This window comes from Lycorma delicatula, chromosome 9 (genome assembly GCF_047948215.1).
Source record: "Lycorma delicatula isolate Av1 chromosome 9, ASM4794821v1, whole genome shotgun sequence".
NCBI lineage: Eukaryota > Metazoa > Arthropoda > Insecta > Hemiptera > Fulgoridae > Lycorma > Lycorma delicatula.
The window spans coordinates 129,297,900-129,316,015 of record NC_134463.1 but is presented as its reverse complement, the minus strand read 5'-3'; the positions used below and the strand labels follow the sequence as shown (position 1 = coordinate 129,316,015).

Sequence of the window (18,116 nt, the reverse complement as noted above, 5' to 3'; positions counted from 1 at the left end):
AAATTTACTTCGCCTAGACAGAAATTTGCTGCCACACCTAGGTCGCTGAATACCAGCAAGTACATGTCCACCATATTAAAGCGCTTGGAGCCTTAATTGGTTGGCGGTCAGCCATATAACTCTAGGTTAACTTCCCACAGCAGTGCATTAGGAGTCTTTCCCTTAAGCAAACTACTGATGTTGGTTGATCAAAGCAACCGCATCAAGGAACTCCCACACGGTCCGACAATGCGGCTTTCGCCACATTGACTCGTTGCTTGTAAGTGTCCAATTTTCCCCTTGTCCTCTAAGTTCCAGGGTGGCCTGGTCTCTGACCCCCCAAGAGCAGGGCAGTCGAACATCAGGTGTTCATTTGACTGGACCTCCCCGCACACAGCTCCCAGCTCCCAGCTGTTGAGGGAGGGGACCTCCCTCCACAGCTCATCAGCTGCCAGGCGGACCAAAACAGATATTGGTTCAAATTAACGTTATTGGTGAGCACCTGGGCACCTGTTGTCCTTAAAAATGAACGAGGCATACCATCCTCCCAGATCCCGTATAAACTTGTACAGGGATCTTCCCTTAGTCGTGGTCTCCCATTCCAGCTGCCATGCTTCTATTGCGAGTCTCTGCAGCGAGACAATATGCAAGTTTTACTTCATCTAACAGTTGCCAGTGGTACACAGAATTCACTGTATGATGTTCATGAAGAAAATCTACATGCAAAACTCCTTTGAAATCAAAAAATACTGTGGCTAGAACCTTCTCAGCTGACAGTCAAGTTTTGGCTTTAATGAATGCAGTTTCTCCTGTTTTATCCACTCCATCTTGCCTGTTTTGATTCTGGGATGTAATGTTACACTGAAGTTTCATCACAGGTCATGATTCGATACAAAAAAATTCTCCTTCAGCTTGATAATGACTCAACAACCGCTGGCACACCTCAAGCCAATAGAGCTTCTGACCTTCAGTTAGAAGACGAGGAACCCATTGTGCTGCCACTTTTTTAAATCCAAGATTGCCAGTAATGATTGCCTGAGCACTGCCGTAGCTTATTCCGATCTCAGAAGCAATTTCTGCGATCGTTAATCGATGTTCATTCTTGATAAGGCGATGAACTATGATAACATTTTCATCAGTAGCACTTCTCCTTGAGCAACGTTGGTGACCTTCATTTTCAACTAGTTCTCGTCCTTCTGCAAACTGGTTATGCCAATCATACACTTGAATCTTTTTAAGTGTATTCTCCAAACTGTGCCTGAATTCTTCTCAAAATTTCGGATGGTTTCACACTTTCCGCCGTGAGAAATTTAATAATAATACATTGTGCAACACACAATGATACCTTCTGCTCTGACATGGTGATATTGATTAGAAAAAAGTACTGAGCTGGCTTTCTAAGAGTGGGATCCCCTCTATGCATCCCTACGTACAACACTGAGAAGCCAAGCCCTTCTCCATTAGCCGTTCATCGACAACAAATACTCCGGTTTATATTTGATTCATCCTTGTATTTATTCGAGTAGTAAATTAACTTCTAAAATGTGTCTCTAGAAGTTTCCATTCGATTCCTACAAGAATAATTTGGAATTTGGACCCTTCCTTCACTTCATATCAGAATGTATTCAGAGATATTTCTTTTTTAATAGATTTTTATTTATAGGGGCTCAATGGGCTTTCCCGTTGGTGTAATTTCAAAAGAGAGTTAGTGGTTTCTGTAACATGCGCATAATATTATCGTTCTAAAGAGTGACTACTCGTGAAAATCTTCCTGGACCCTTGTTATAAAGTCCCTGATGAAGATGTACAAGAGTTCCTCATAATGAACAGCATTGATAGTCATTTCTTATTAAAAAACCCCAACAAGAATAACATGTATCCCAATCATTATTGCTTGTTGCTGATGAGGCCGGTCTTCAGGTATGATGTTCATCAGATGTGGATGATAGACAATTATTGAACATTTCAAATGGACAACATGATTCTTGATGTCCATAATATCTTGTCTTTATATTATAATTGTTTCATCAATTTTACATTGTTTTATTTTTTTAATCCAGAAAAAATTAAATATGGAATGCATCTTTTCTTAGTCAAAAATGAATGTGCGTGCACTTGTACGCGTGCATTGTATTGTTGCTGTAGACAACGGATTTTTATAAACAGTAACTAAACATTAAAACCACAAAGATATATGTTTACTACATTGATCATTGAAATAAAACGGAACTGCTGCTGTGCTGCTATTACATAATCTGTTGATAGATAATGAAACTATTATTTTATATTGAGATAGAATATAAATATATTCTATTTTACATGGATATAGTATAACAATGAATATAAAATGGCAGTTACTTTATTTCATTTCTCACATCTCCTATATAACTAGGAAAGTATATAAAAATTTTCTGCTTACATTTTAATGGCCATGAACTTTGAGATCTGTATTTTTTGTTCTGTAAATCAATTTCATACCTACCCTAAAACGCTCCAGAAGTTCCAATTTTTATTACTTTTTTAAGGTTTTTTAAAAATATACGTTGTTTCAATAATCTGTTTGATTGGTAATGAGGGTGGGCAAGAAAATATTATTAATATACTAACTGCATGTTCTCCAGTTGCATATCATTTGCTCTGAAAACATGAGGGATGTTTTCATTCATCCATCATACATTATAAACTTAGTTTAGAATGTTTCCATCCATTCAAAAAATTGTTGGAAATTTAAGCAGTAACAGTTCATATGTGATAATGAATTGAAAAAAGCTGTCAAGAAGGGATAATAACTTACAGCAGAGAAATGTAATAAGAGTATTTTGAAGCTTTTGGATTGCTGTGAGAGATGTGTCTTGTGTTTTGTGGTCATCATATAAAGGTAGTCAGTCTTAAGGTATATAATTTCAGTTTAAAAAAAAAGCAGAGTTGTAAGACCTGCAACTCTGACTACCGAGAATTCTCCTTGGCAGGTAACTACTCAGAGGAAAATTATTAACAAGCCATTAACTTTAATAATTTCATAAGTATTTTGCTCTCCTGACAAAAGTTTATCCTCCTCCTAAGAAAGGTTGAATTAGGTAAATAAATTATTTTATTCTTAGAGTAAAATTTTGTGATATGAGACCCATGGTGATATAGTATCTCCCCATCTCCTTGACCGATCATAACCGCAATTATATTGTATCAGAAACCCACACTCAAAAAGGTCATCGTATGAAATTTGATAAAAATCAGTTAATCCAGTCTAAAGATATTTATATTAAGTATATAGGTATGATAATTGATGGAAAAAAGCAAAATATTAGCTTTATTATCCTCCATTTCTGAATTAAATCGCCCAAACATCTAACCAAAATGACATACTGATGTAGTAGAATCATTTAATTAATACAGGAGTGCGACTGAATCCAGAAATGACAAAAAATGAAAAAGTGTTATTTTCTCAGTATATCCTTACCTCCTGCTCCCTTGACCGATTGCAATAAAAATTAAACAGTATCAATATACCAAATAAGAAGTCATTATGGCAATTTTTATCCATATAGATCTATCCAGTACGGAGGTAAATGTATGTTTGTCAATAAACAGACTAACATACAGACGTCTGGAATTTTCAATTCTAAAATGTTGTGTTTTTTAGTTTAAGGGGATCAAGAAACATCAAATTTAAAGAAATCCCAGGGTGTGTTCATTTTGTTTTACCTTAGTTTCTAATAAGTTAAAACTGTATAGCCAGGATAGTAATATATAGTTGTAATGTCTCATATTAAAAATTTTATTATCGCTTGGGATTAACTTCTAAAGTAGCCTTTTTTATTATGAAGTTAGTTTTTAGTTGAAATCAGGCCAGCTATTCAGTATAGCTCTCATAGTATAGTAGTTCTGTGGAATCACATGATATTGGATTTGATTCTGGGCACATCTTTTTCTAAATAATTTTGTCCATCTCATCTTGCTTATTAACATACGTATGAAAAATATTGAGAAAAGATAGTTTTTTTTTAATCACTATATACTAATAGAGATTCTGGGAAGGTTAACATTTATATCTAAATTCTTGTAATTCCACTGACCGATGTAAATATTGAAATAGATTTATTAAATTCATAAGTTTAAATTTAACTGAGTCAAAACTTACTGATGTAAAAAAATATTTCATATGTACTTGTAAGTTTTGTTTTTAAAACCAGTTTTTTATGTTTAATTAATATTTTTCTATCTTTGGATTGTAATAAGTTGCTGTAATTTTTTCAGCTTTATATACAATTATCAGTTTTCCATTCTTGTTTGGAATTATGTTTGGCGATGCCGGTCATGGAATAATTTTAGCAGCTTTTGGAGTATACATGGTTTTGAATGAAAAGAAATTATTAGCAAAACGATCCACTAATGAGGTAATCAGTTTTATTTAAAAAGTACTTCATACATTTGTCAGTGTTATCTGTTTTATATGCGTTTAATAATTCATTAAATTTTAAGATGATCTTATTTTATTCTTATACATGTATATAATAAAATAGGTACTATAAAAAGCCATCTTATTAAAAAATATTAGAAGTATATAGTTGTAGTGTAACTTCTTTCTGTGTTTTTATTTATGTTAATATTAGTTTATAGAAACTGTGAAAATAGTTAAAAGTTTGATAATTTTCTATGTAAAATTAATTTAAATGCTTTGTACATTTTTGGATAACTTTACTTTCAGTAACAAAATTTTATTAATAAAATTTAAAACAGCACTTCATTAATAAAACGCATTTGATGAGAACTTTCTTTGAAAAGTGGAGAATGTATAGAGCTGATAAAAGTGTTGGTGAAACTGGTAAAGTGAGAGGGGAATGTTCTCTTTTTGCTGTAAATGCTCTTATGCAGAGCTTAAAAAGAGAAAACTTGGAATTAACTCTGGAGTGCATGTAGATTGAGATTAAGATGAAAGATGGAATCAATTTTCTTGTTGACAACCACTGTTTCTGCCCAGATGCTTGACCTGAGGTATTGATAAGGTATTTGGATGCTCTGGGTAGTAAAGTGAGTTCTGAGAGGTGTAGGATTGTATTGGTGGGTGATTTCAACATTCCTGCTGTTGATTGGAGTACTCACTCTTTTGGTGCTAAAGTTCATTTTTATGCCCAGAAAAAGCCTTGGTGATATTTGTATTTATTGAAAACTACATATTATATCAAAGTAATCTTCATTTTCCTGCGGGTGGGAAGTCCATTTTAGATTTGGTTTAGTCTAATATTAAAATAAATGTTGAGGTCAAAGAGGATTTTCTTGTATGTGATGTGTCAAATCTTTCTGTATACTTGAGATAGGAGAAGTAGTTACATCAGATTGCGGTAGGACAAGCTATGATTATGCTAAAGATGACTTATGTTGGATTGTACCGTACTGTTAGAGAGATGGATTGGAGTCCTGTTTACAACTTTCCTGATATTGATGCGGTAGTTTGTAATTCAATGAGTCGCTAAATTATATTATTGCCGAACATGTACCTGTGAAAGGAGTTGGACAACTTGTCTGTCCAACCCTAGTTGGTTTTCTGCTAATTTGGTTAAATGTCTAAGATGAAAGAATACTGTGCACAGGAGGTTTAAGAGGATGAGTGCAGTTGTTTTTTATGAAGAGTTCGCTTTGCTTAGAAGAAGAGTGAAGGGTCTTTTGAGGAAAGACACATTAGACAAAGCAAAGAAGGTTGAGGATGAGCTGGAGTTGAAACCTGGGAACCTGTTTAAGTACATTAATTCTTTATGCAGGAATCTAGGAGAGTTTGTCCTTTTAAGTTCCAGGATTGTATTGTGATGGATACATCAGAACTGACTGAGGCCTTTGGAAACTATTTTCAAGCTCTTTGTCAGTCTTCTGTAAACAACGGGCAGAATATCATTGACAATGGTGGGCGTTATATTGTAGATGTGGTTTGATGCCCTGTTTGTAAAAGTGAATAATGTTCTGAAAGTCATCCTTCAATTGAGGGCATATGGTGGCTGGAATCGATGGCATTCTGCCATTTATTATTAATTATGTGCCAAAGTCGGTCGATGTGGTCATGGTGGTACAATTTTAGCTTAACAACTAAAAAAAAAAAAAAAAAACAAAGAGTGTTCCCTGTAAGTTAGAAACGGACGGACTGTGGCATCACTGATTCCCAAAAAGGGAAACTGTCAGGAGATTAATAATTATAGACCTGTCTGTAATAAATGTGGTGGCAAAAATGTTTAAAAAGGTACTTCATCAGCATTTGTATTTATTTCTTTTTGGGCACATACATACAATACATACAATTTTTCGTTTTTAGAAAGAATTTTATCTATTCATCTACGTTAATGTTATCCCCTTCAAAATAGTTCCCATTAGATATTATATACTTATGCCAGAACTTTTTCCAATCCCTGAAACACTTTTGGAACTTGATCTTTGGAATAGTGTTTAGCTCTTTCAGCTATTTGCTATTAATCTCATCTACTTGTTAAACGACGGCCCTTTAAGGTTCTCTTTATTTTTGGGAATAGAAAAAAAGTCACACGGGGCCATGTCTGATGAATATGTCAGCTGGGGTATCATTACAGTGTTGTTTTTGGCTAAAAATTGACGAACAAGCAATGAAGTGTAAGCAGGTGCATTATTGTGGTGCAAAAGCTATGAATTGTTTCACCACAAATCCGTTTTTGTGGTGAACAGCATTGAACTTGTAGGTAATGCTCCTTATTCCACATTTGACCTTGTGGCAAGAACTCATGATGCACTATGCCGTTAAAATCAAAGAACACAATGAGAATAAGTTGATAATTATTTGATGTTTACTATTTTACTTTCATTTTTAATTGAGTTTCCTTTGTTTGGATTTGGTACAGTCAAATGTGAAGGTTATGCTCATCTTCACATTCAACCGTACTTGTCGAGATTTTTTCAGTCTTGGTGATCCACAATGCCCCCACTGGGATGATTGAGCCCTACTTTCAATATCATATCTTCCATTCGCCTTTTTGTTCAAAATTTAACAATTTTGGATCAAATTTTGCCATCACATGTTTCATACCCAAAACATCCAAAAAAATATCATGGCATGAGCCAACTATGTCAGCATCATCAGTGACTTCTCTGATTGTGATTTGGCGATCATTCATAATCATTTCTTCCACTTTTTTCACATTTTTATCAGTTGTTGATGTGTTGGAGGGGAGGGTCCAGGGCACTTGTCAGCTTCTTCAAGTCTTCACGACCTTCTTGGAAACGCTTATACCACTCGTAAACCCATGCTTTACTTATAGCAGACTATTTAATATTTTTAAAACATTGCTACACTTTATTCCATTCTTATAGCAAAATTTAATACAAATCTCTGATCCATTATTTATACAAATAAAAAATCACTGATCATACCAAAATACGTGTTATCCTTTTGACAGCAAACAACAGACTAAACATCCAATATGTCTAAAAATGTACTGACACTTTTCAGACATGTTTACCAATACAATAACAAAAAAATCCCAAGAGTCGGACTAATACAACCCGTGAAATTTCAAAATTCTTGTTACTTTTTGAACACACCTCATATATTGATTTTAGGCAGCATGCGTTTATGACCAAATGATCTACAGTTAATCACTTTGATTATATGATGACCTTTGAAAATATGATGATCACCTAAAACTGAAAATAGGAAGCATGTTGACATGATCTGCTTTGATTTTAGTAAAGTATTTGATTCAGTTCTGCATAATGTCCTTCTCACTAAGATTAAACACTATGGAGTTACAGGTAACATTGAAATGGCTACAGTGCTATTTGATAGATAAGAATCTTCAAGTTAAAGCATCTGGTTTTTTGTCCACTCAATATAGGGCAATTTCTGGTTTTCCTCATGGTTCCATTGCTATTTGTATTGTTTATCAATGATATTGGCAAGAGCATAAGATCCTGATTAAGTGTTTGCTGATGGCATCAAGCTGTACAGAAGTGAATTGTATAGATTATTTGTTACTTTAGCAGGACATCAATAAAGTATAGAAATGGACGTTGGGTTGCGGAATGAAGTAAAATCTTGAAAAGATGGTTGCCATGATATTTTCTTGAAAACTTCAAGAATGATTCTACGACTGAAATACAGCTATAAAATACATGATTATGTGATTTAACATGTCAATAGTGTTGTGATCTGGGTGTTACCTTCGATTTGAAGTTATATTTCTAAAACATATGGATAATTACCTTCAAAGGCTAGAAAGAACCTAGGATTACTTTTCTGGGCAGCTAGAAACTTCAAAAATGTTAAGACCATATTCCATTTATATCAAGCACTGGTTCGACTGATTTTTTGCAGTATTGCTCAGCGGTGTGAGCATTGATAAGAACTTTTCAGTAAACAGGAAGAGATGGTACAAAAAAGATTTCTGCTTAATCTACATTGCCGCGGATTAGTCTTGCATCATGACTCATGATGATGGTTGCAGGTATCTTGGGATTGTGTCTGAACAAGAAAAAAAGAATTTGACTCTGCTGGGTTACAGAATACCGTATGTTAGAAGATGACATAACCTATTGAAATATATGTTAGATACTTCACGGCCTATTTGTACTTAGCAATGTCATTTTAAAAAGTTTGTGTTAGAAATATATATTTACAACTGTTTGTGTTAGATTTTTATTTACAGCTAGCCACTTGATTTTAAATTTACATGTAAGATTATCCTGCTTCCCTGCTTAGAGCAGGTTTATTCACAGAGGTTGGGATAAGTTTAAGGTGAGAGAGAAGGCCATAAAAAAAAAAATACCGGTTAGACTTTTTCAGTAAGTAGTAATAAGGAATCTTTTAAAATTGTGAGAATATTAAATAAATCAATAATATCAGGCAGGTATGTTTGTCTCAAAATTAAATCATATTGTTTTGTTTTGAAGAGTCCTATTATCACTATTAAATATTTATTATGCTTGCACATGTTCCTGTAAATACAGTTTCTTGCTGCCTCAAAAAGTCAAGTTTTCAAGTTACAAAAATGAGCTGTCAGATTAGTACAAATTAGTATGAATTCTATAGACTGATATTTAGAAAATCAAAAATGTTAATTATCATATTCTTCTGTTTTTATTTATAAACGTGTAATCTTTGCTAAATGGAAGAACAGTCGCTTATTTAAAAAAAAGAAAAGATATAAATTTCTATCAAACCAGACAACAGAACTCTTTTCAAGTAAATCAATACAACGCTTCAGCTTAAGAAAAAACGCCTTATTATATTTCTGTTATCATTTTTAATAAATTACAGAATCATTAAAAACTTTTTTCCACCAGTTTTAAAAAAAAATACCATTAAAAAATTTTCTTTAATAGAAACAACATTACTCTTTCAGTGAATATTTTAATAGAACTAATAAAAAAATTTTTTAAGAACCCTCAATTTTCTTCCTGTTTATTATGTACATAAGTGCTCAAATAACTTTCTTTAATGCATTTTAAATACTTAGTTTTTGTAGTAATTTTTTATATTTAGTATCTTTATGCATTTATTTTAATGTTATTTCATACATTAAATGTCATGAATAATTATTTAAAAGTTATCATTCAAAAGGTACCTTGTACTTTAGTAAGTTATGTTTTTGTATTTATGTTTAATTCTGTTAATTTCCCTATATCTGTTGATATTTATTTCATAATTCAAATGAGCATCACATTATGAGCAGTTCTTTTTGATTTGAAAGTCTTTTGAATAATAATTTTTTTTTAATTTTGTTTATCTTTGCATAAAGTAACTTTTTTTTACAAATTTCCTCTTCATACAATCGCTCCTGATTTTCCAGTACTTTTTAAATCTAAATTTAATTTGCCACCGTGTAATTTATTCCTTTATTGAAAGGATTTACCAGGTATCAGGGTAGGTTTGATCTTCCTGTTGAGTCTTTGTTATTAAGAATAATTTAAACTAAAGGTTTCAATGTACCTGTTTATTATTTCTGTTTTTAATTAAAAGTAAATATATGAATAAAACACTCATATCCTTTATATATCCTCTAAAACTAGGAAGTGTGATATCGGCACTACACCGCCATCGAGAATGTAAGGTGAAAGGCAAAACTATATCAGTAAGTCACTTATACTGTATCTAGATGATATTTACTTGTGCGAGTTTACTACCAATTTGAGAAAAGAAAAAAAAGCTCAAGTGAATCAATTATACAATATAAAATAAAAGCTTAATAATTAAATAATTCAAATTAAAGCGGGAATGACGAAATAATGTACTTTGGTTATGTAGTCTGACACACAAGTATATTATCAAAGATAAAATAAAAAATTAAACAGTAGATCAGTTCAAAGTCATTCATCAGTTATGCCCTGCTCCCATTCTATTCTCAGTAAAAATAACCTGATTTTTATAGGGGTTATGAGTAGATTGGTTGACACCACTATATATAGCGAGCCATGAAGCTATCTGTTGGGTACCAAGATTGTTCATTTAGTGTGCTTATTCCAGGAGTGGATCCTTCTTACTCACCATCCACTACTTTTTTTTTATTCTTGATGCTTTTTCCCAATTTGAATTCTCTTGTTGTAGATCACCCTAGATCCATGCTAAGGATGTAGAGAACCATAGAAATGTTTAAGGGATGACATCCTGTGGACCTATCCCGAGGGATTTTGTTCTCTATTTGGTGGCTACAAAATAATTTGTTGAATCACTTACAAGATGAAACCAGGCTTCTTAAAATATAATTATTTATTTTTTTTACTACATACTATTCAATTTTTCCCATTCCTGTCTTCACCTTAAACTTTAGTTGTAAATATCCTGTATGTTCATTTTTATAAAATACACTTATTTTTATATTATATCTCAATTTACAATATTTGCTTTTGTGTACAATATATTTTTTATTTATTTACAATTAATTATTGTGTCTACTTTTTCAGATATGGAATATATTCTTTGGAGGTCGCTATATTATACTGCTGATGGGTTTATTTTCAATTTATACTGGTTTAATATATAATGACATATTCTCTAAATCAGTAAATGTGTTTGGTTCTTGTTGGCGTGTGACATCATATAATTTATCAACGATAATGAGTAATGATCATTTAACACTGAATCCATCTGCCGAAGATTATAAACAGAAACCGTATCCATTCGGATTGGATCCTGTTTGGCAGGTAATTTTTTGTTTTAATATTTTTAACCTATTTTATTAATCTATTTTCTTTTTATTTGTGTTTTAAAATTCATAACACATGTCTGAACAAAATCAACTGATCAGTTTAAATTAGATTTATTACCCATTATGAAGCAGTAGAATGTTACTTCAACAAAAAATCATTTGGTTTTAAATGAAAATCATACATTAGAGGTAATAGCTCCAGCCGTAGATAGAACTACAGGTTATCTGCGTAAATGGAAAATCTACATAATGAGATTATTATATTTTTCTAGAAGATAGAAGAAATATGTTCTGTAATTTGAAAAAAGATAATTGTATCTTTCATTTCAACGGTATGAGCTGCTGTTATAGAAGGATTCTTGTTTGAATTATGCAGCAGCTTCACTTTTAAGCTTGTTTTTGACAACTTAATGAATATCTGCCGATCATTAGCATTATAAGCAATACCCAGATCTGATATCAAACCTTCTGTATCAACAGGAACATAGCATATCTATCATAATGAAATATTAATCTAGTCGTCTTTAGTTCTGTTTTCTAAAATATGAAATTTTGGTATCTTTAGTCAATAAATTTCACTCCTTTAAGCATGAATCTAGAAGTTCTACTTGCTTTTTAATAAACTCATGAACTTGAATTGTTTAATTCCACTTGTGAAATGAGGTTGTTTCATTATTTGATTTTTTTGGATTAAATCATCATCTTTTGAGTTTTGTGCTGCAGTATTTCCAGAATAAACCTCTTCAGAATTTTAAATTTCCTGCCAGAAAGCTGGGATAACAGATAGATTTCATAGCCAATGGAACATTTGGGTATACGATATTACTTTCATCTTTGAAAAAAAATGAATGATATTTGTTAAACAGAAGTAGCAGTCATCACACTGATTTGTTGGTTTGCGCCAAACTGTAGGTATAGCAAAAGGAAAATGCTCTTTATCCCCTTGCAACCGTTGTGTGAGCTTAACATAACACTTAATACTCAATAGGCAACCGTCACATGCACCTTCCATCGTTTTATCTTGATCTTCCAATAAACCAAAATAAAATCAATAAGCATTTTCATTGCTTTTGGAATCTGCCTACGCTGAATCTTTGTAGTCCACAGTTTGCCAGTTCATTATGTAGATATAAGCTGATGTAAAAAAAATTACACTTTTTCTACACTCTATTATTATATATGAAATTAAACTGAAATCAATCAACTTGAAAAGCTTCTTTTTTTTTCTTTTTACCCTCCGGAACCACTGGAACTTGAAAAGCTGACAATAACTAATTCAACTCTAACAATTTAACATGAAATACCGCATACAAGTTTAGTTCTCTCAAAGCTACACTGAATGATTATGTTTATTATTTAAATAGAGATAGAGAGAGATTTAGGAGTTATTCTACGATGAATTATTAAATTGTGGTCTGGATGATGTAATATATTTTATGCAGCTTTTATTTATTCTGAAATTAGTCACACACTTAGTCAAATCAGGCATATTTATAACATTATGTACAAGATAGCAGATCATTCTTATTATGCATAAAAAATGACATAATAGGGCTCTTTAAACTAAGATGACTAAGAAACATGACATGGTAAATAATTTTTTATTACATTTTCTATTTGAACATAAAAAATATTTAAAAAAATTCATTAATGTATCTGTTCTGAAAATCATGTGGACCAGTGTAATTTTAATTTTTTATTAATCAAATAACTCTTCTTGGTTTTAAATTTTCTTATTATGATTAAAATTTGATATATATATATATATATATATATATATAAATTATACCTTTATTTGAAGAAAATATTACTAATTATATTGTTATTATTGTAATTTTTGTTAAACATGGAAATTTTTGTAAGATGTGTAACAACAGATGAAAATTTTCTTTCTGTGTTAAGTAGATAAGAAGTAGGAATTCAACAAGAATCAGATTTTTTGCTGTAAAAATATGGCATTTTTTATCTAGCAAAAGTTTACGATGGTAAAAAAGTAATATTGAATGCAATTCAAAAAACGAGAAATATGAAGAAATATTGGAAACTACAGATGAGCCGAGATGAAATTGAGAATATTCAGACTTGTTTTATAAGACAGAGAGAACAGAAAAAAAGCAGAAGAGAAGAAAGAGCAAGAGAATGAAATATTCTTTCTTTATTGTTGCTGTGAATGGAATTCAAAAGACCGACCATAAAAGAAAGGAAGAAGGAAAACAAAGTGGTGTAATGTGTACTGATAATTTGTGATAGGAAAGATTCAGAGGAGGTATTAGAATTTATTTCGATCTGTGTGATGATGAAATCATGAAAAAATAAAAAGAAATAATAGGAAAATAATAATAGAAATAGTAAAAAGTGTGGCATGTAAGTGTAGAGAAGAGTCAGGCGATGATGCGAGTGAGATAGAAAGAAATCAAGAAGAGGATTTTATACCTCTAATGTAATTGAGGATTTTGTTGTCTTAATCTTTCTATAAAATTTGAAAAAATTATTATACATCTTATAAATAATACACACCAAAATATGAAATAAGGAGTCAGCTTATTTACCCAAAACAGGTTAATTAAAATTTTAGGAAACTTATTTATTTATATTTTTTAAATTATCATTTTGCCTTATATCTTTTGTAACTTATATTTACTTTACGGGTATAAATCTGTTGCTGTTGCAGCCTATTTTTGGAGGGAAAGTATAGTGATTAGCCTAAAGTTTGGTGTTGGGGTTTTGGAAAATATTGTTTTTTAAGGCCTTCTTACTCAAAAAAACACAAAAAAAGTTGTAGAAATTTCTGAAAATGTTTGAACCTATATATGTAGGCATGTGTGTTAATATCTCTGACTGGCTCATATAAATTCTTTGAAAACTGTTCAAAATATTTCCATGAAAGCCATTGATGTCATTAAATTTTGTACAAAATTAAAAAGAAAGGGAAGGGTGGTAGTTTTCACTAATTTTAAATTTTGACTTTTTGTATAGTGGTCATAGAAAATTGAGCTTTAGTAAAATGAATGTACTTATTACAACAAAAAATGTTTTGATTAAAAAAATTAACTGAAATATCAAAAAACCTTTTTATAAAATATTTTACAAGAGGTTATCTCTAAAGTAAAGACAGTTTCATTGTAAAAAAATTCATTCTTAAAACTTTATAAATATTTTTTATTTCTCTTAAATTAATTACCTTATACTACTTCCCCATATAATTGTGACATGAATTAAGACATTTGTCGTAGCAATACACCAACTTCAATATACCCTCAATGTATTCTTCTGCCGCCAGTACATTTAGTCATTGATTAACAGCATTTCAAGTTCATTATCACCCGCAAATTGCTTACCTCCCAAAAATTCCTTCAATTTCCCAAACAAATGGTAATCAAAATGAGCAAAGACGGACTACATGGTGGGTGATCGTAAATTTCCTATCGAAATGTTCTCAGTAAATCATTATTGGACCCACAACTTGTGGACCTGCATTATTGTGCAGCAAGATGACATCGTTGGTCAGCCATCCATGTCACAGATTTGAATGGCGCGCTGTAACTTACGTAGAGTTTTGCAATAGGCTTTTGCATTTATAATTGTTCCATGTGACATGAAATCAATCAACAGTATGCCAAACTGATCACAAAAGACTGTGGTCAGTTGCATCAAAATCAGTTTGCATCCAAATGGCTTGGCTTGACCATTGTTGGTCTGATTGGTGATTGAGGATGACGCCATTCACTTGACTGCTGTTTTCTCAATGGCATGTAATGCAAAATCCATGTTTCATCACTGGTAACAATTGAATTAAGGAACTCATCACCTTTTTCTGTGTAGCGCATCAAAAATTATAAAGCATATCCTAATCTGATTTTTTTATGACGTTCCATTAAGACGTGCAGCACCCAGTGTACACAAACCTTTCTGAAGCCTAAATAGTCATGAACAATGCGACCAATAACAGCTCTTGAAACATCAGGAAAAAGAAGGGCCAGGTCAGAAATCGTTGAGCGACAATCTTTTCTGATTTCATCATTGACGTGTTTCAACAAGTCCTTGGTGATTATTGAGGGCCTCCCCAAATGTTCTTCATCATACACATTAATCTGTTATTTCTAAACCTTTCACACCATTTTAGCACGTTTCTTTTATTCATTACATAATCACCGTACACAGCAACCAACTGCCTATGAATTTCAGCTGGCTTAATGTTTTAATGGTTTAAAAACATATGATTCCACGTATTTCACAGTCGGCGGCAGCATCGATTTTCCTATTCATTTTATACTGTAATAACACTCACATGTAATCAAAGATACTATAGCGTGACAACTTACAGAAAACAATGTAGTGTACATTACTAGCGTAGCCATGAAAGACACAGGTTCACCAACCTTAAGGACAGAAATTTCCCAGCCATCTTTACTTAAGAGATATATCCCTCGTATTTCATGTTTTATAACTTATATATTTTCTATATAAATTGTTTATGAACTTTTGTTTACATGTTTAAGTTTTCTTGTTTTCTTGACATGTACACATCATATATTACTGAAATAAACTTTTGATGATTGTTATCCAACTAGCAAGAGATTTAAATCTACAAAGAAAAATAAATTTTATTAATTTTTGCCTAGATGGCATTATAATGCAGTAAAGTATTTGAAAATTTAATGTCATTTTGTTAGCGGGTTAGATTTAGAAAAAAAAATTCTTTATAGGTATATACAAGTTAAATATTTATATTTTTTTTTTGTTCATTGTTTCAGTTGGCAGCAAGTAATAAAATTATATTCATGAATTCATTTAAAATGAAATTGTCAATTATATTTGGTGTGGTACATATGATTTTCGGTGTTAGTCTCAGCGTTGTTAATCACATGTAAGTAACAAACTTACAAATTTTGTCTGTTAGTAGAATACTGTAATTAATTCGGTTAACATTTTTACTGAAATTTGTTGAACCGTTTGTTGTACTGAGAAGTGTTTGGTAATTCATATTATATTGCTGATGTATTATCTCTGTGGCGAAAATTTTAATTTCATTATTGCATATGAGGTTGCTTTGACAAGTGAGGTGTTGAAATGAAAACAAGTATAAGATTGAATTAATCTTTTATTTCAGTATAATTTTTCAGCTCAAATATTTCACCTGACGATGTTCAAGAGCCATTACAGCATTTTTACACAATGATTTCCCCAGTTCTTCAAAATAGCCGATCATTATCATCAGAAACTTTCTTTCCTTTTAGTCTAATTTGTGAACAGGTGGAAATTACAAGGTTAAAACTTTACTTGCCAAATTGACAAGTAAGATGATTGATGACAATCAATGAAGTAGATTTACCAATTTTTATAATCATTTCATTAGTTGTTACCTCACTTCAGAGTCCACTGCAATTTTATCTTCACATCACATTTCAAACACCATTTTGGCAATTAAAACTGCTGAAGTGTAAACCGATTCATTGTGTTGATAAAACAGCACTTTTTCTTGGCTACGGTCAAGGTCAAATTTTATTGATTTCACTGCTCATTCAACAATAAACAGCTTATTTTTTATGCCTTTGCATTTCAAAAATATTGGCCGTGACTTTTCCTGCATCGCCTTCTTCAGCATCAGTACTCACCTCAACTTTCCTTTTGTTTTGCTTAGTGTGTAATAATGAACCCAGGTTTCATTAATAATTATAATTGGTACAAAAAGTCATTTGGATTTTGCTTAAAATGGTCCAAATTCTGGGATGAAACATCAATTTTTATAATTTACTGACTAAATGAGAATAAATGCAGCACCCTTTTTGTTCAAAGTTTCTTCATACATGAATGTTTATATAGAATGTTGTGCACATGTTTCAGCTACTTCTACGACTTACAATCTATTTTCTATGAAGTAGATTTACCAATTTTTATAATCATTTCATTAGTTGTTACCTCACTTCAGAGTCCACTGCAATTTTATCTTCACAGTTCATTCAACCTTGTATATGCTTTTTATTTGGGTAGCCATATTACATTTCAAAAAATCAAATATGAATGCATAAATTTCTTTTTTCCATAAAGAAATTTAAAAATTTGAAAAAAAATTATACTACATACAAAATTATCACCTGTATGCTCTTTAATTATCCTATATTAAAGAGCAGTGTTAGTCAGCTATGTTTTTTTAGACAGTTGTATTTTTTAATTTTTAATATTTATCTCTTGTTTTCCATTTTACCAAAATCACTAAAAGTATCTTCTTTAGTGATCTGCCAAACACAAACCGAGTAGCATACTAAACTGATATTCAGAAATTTATCATTTCGACAGTGGAAAAAACAGCTTACAACCAATCTTGATATTGCTCTCAATTATGCGTCATTTACCTTTCTTAATAAATCACTCAGTAAAATGTTTCTGTAAGGAGGGAAAGAATCGGTTGCTATCCGCTACCATATAATTTTTGATCGAAGACATTTCTTTCACATTGCTTACGTCTTGTGCAGTAGCTATAATCAAACCAGCCTTTTTCTTGGATTGATGATTTTCTGATATATTAGAAATATTTTACTGAAAAAGTTGATCATTAAAAAATTTCTTTGATGAAGCAAATTAGAAGAAAAATTTATTACATATGTTTAGATTTATACTTTTTCTTTGTTAATCTGTTTTTAATCCATAATTAAGTAATTTTTTTTTTTTTAGTCAAGTCAGAATAATATTGTTGCATGAAACTTTGTTCAGTGAGTATAAGAAACCAGATTCCGTAAGTAATTCCAAAAGAAACTTAACTGCTGCAAGATCACCCAAGCTGTACAGAACCTGGTATACTTATGAATTTAGAACAGTCAGACCTGTACCCATAGAAAGTAGGAAAAAAAGGACAAAGATAAGAAAAAGAAGTGGGAAGTCAGAAAGGATGATTTCCTTCAAAGGAATTACCGTAGAAGAAAAACAGCATCCAGAGGAAATCATGTGTCTAGTATTTGTATTTCATCCAAAAATATGCAGTTT

The 18,116-nt window shown here is 31.5% G+C and overlaps 1 protein-coding gene across 5 annotated transcripts in view; it reads left to right on the top strand.

Moving 5' to 3' along the window:
• The window catches only part of Vha100-2 (V-type ATPase subunit a family protein Vha100-2), a 314,412-nt gene that overhangs the window by 273,011 nt on the left and 23,285 nt on the right, over positions 1 to 18,116 (top strand). For all 5 annotated transcript variants that reach the window (XM_075375901.1, XM_075375897.1, XM_075375899.1 and 2 more), the window contains 3 exons: positions 4,234 to 4,373; positions 10,891 to 11,130; positions 15,890 to 16,002. In XM_075375901.1, the coding sequence (XP_075232016.1) occupies positions 4,234 to 4,373; positions 10,891 to 11,130; positions 15,890 to 16,002 (493 nt within the window). The remainder of the gene's footprint in view (positions 1 to 4,233; positions 4,374 to 10,890; positions 11,131 to 15,889; positions 16,003 to 18,116) is intronic.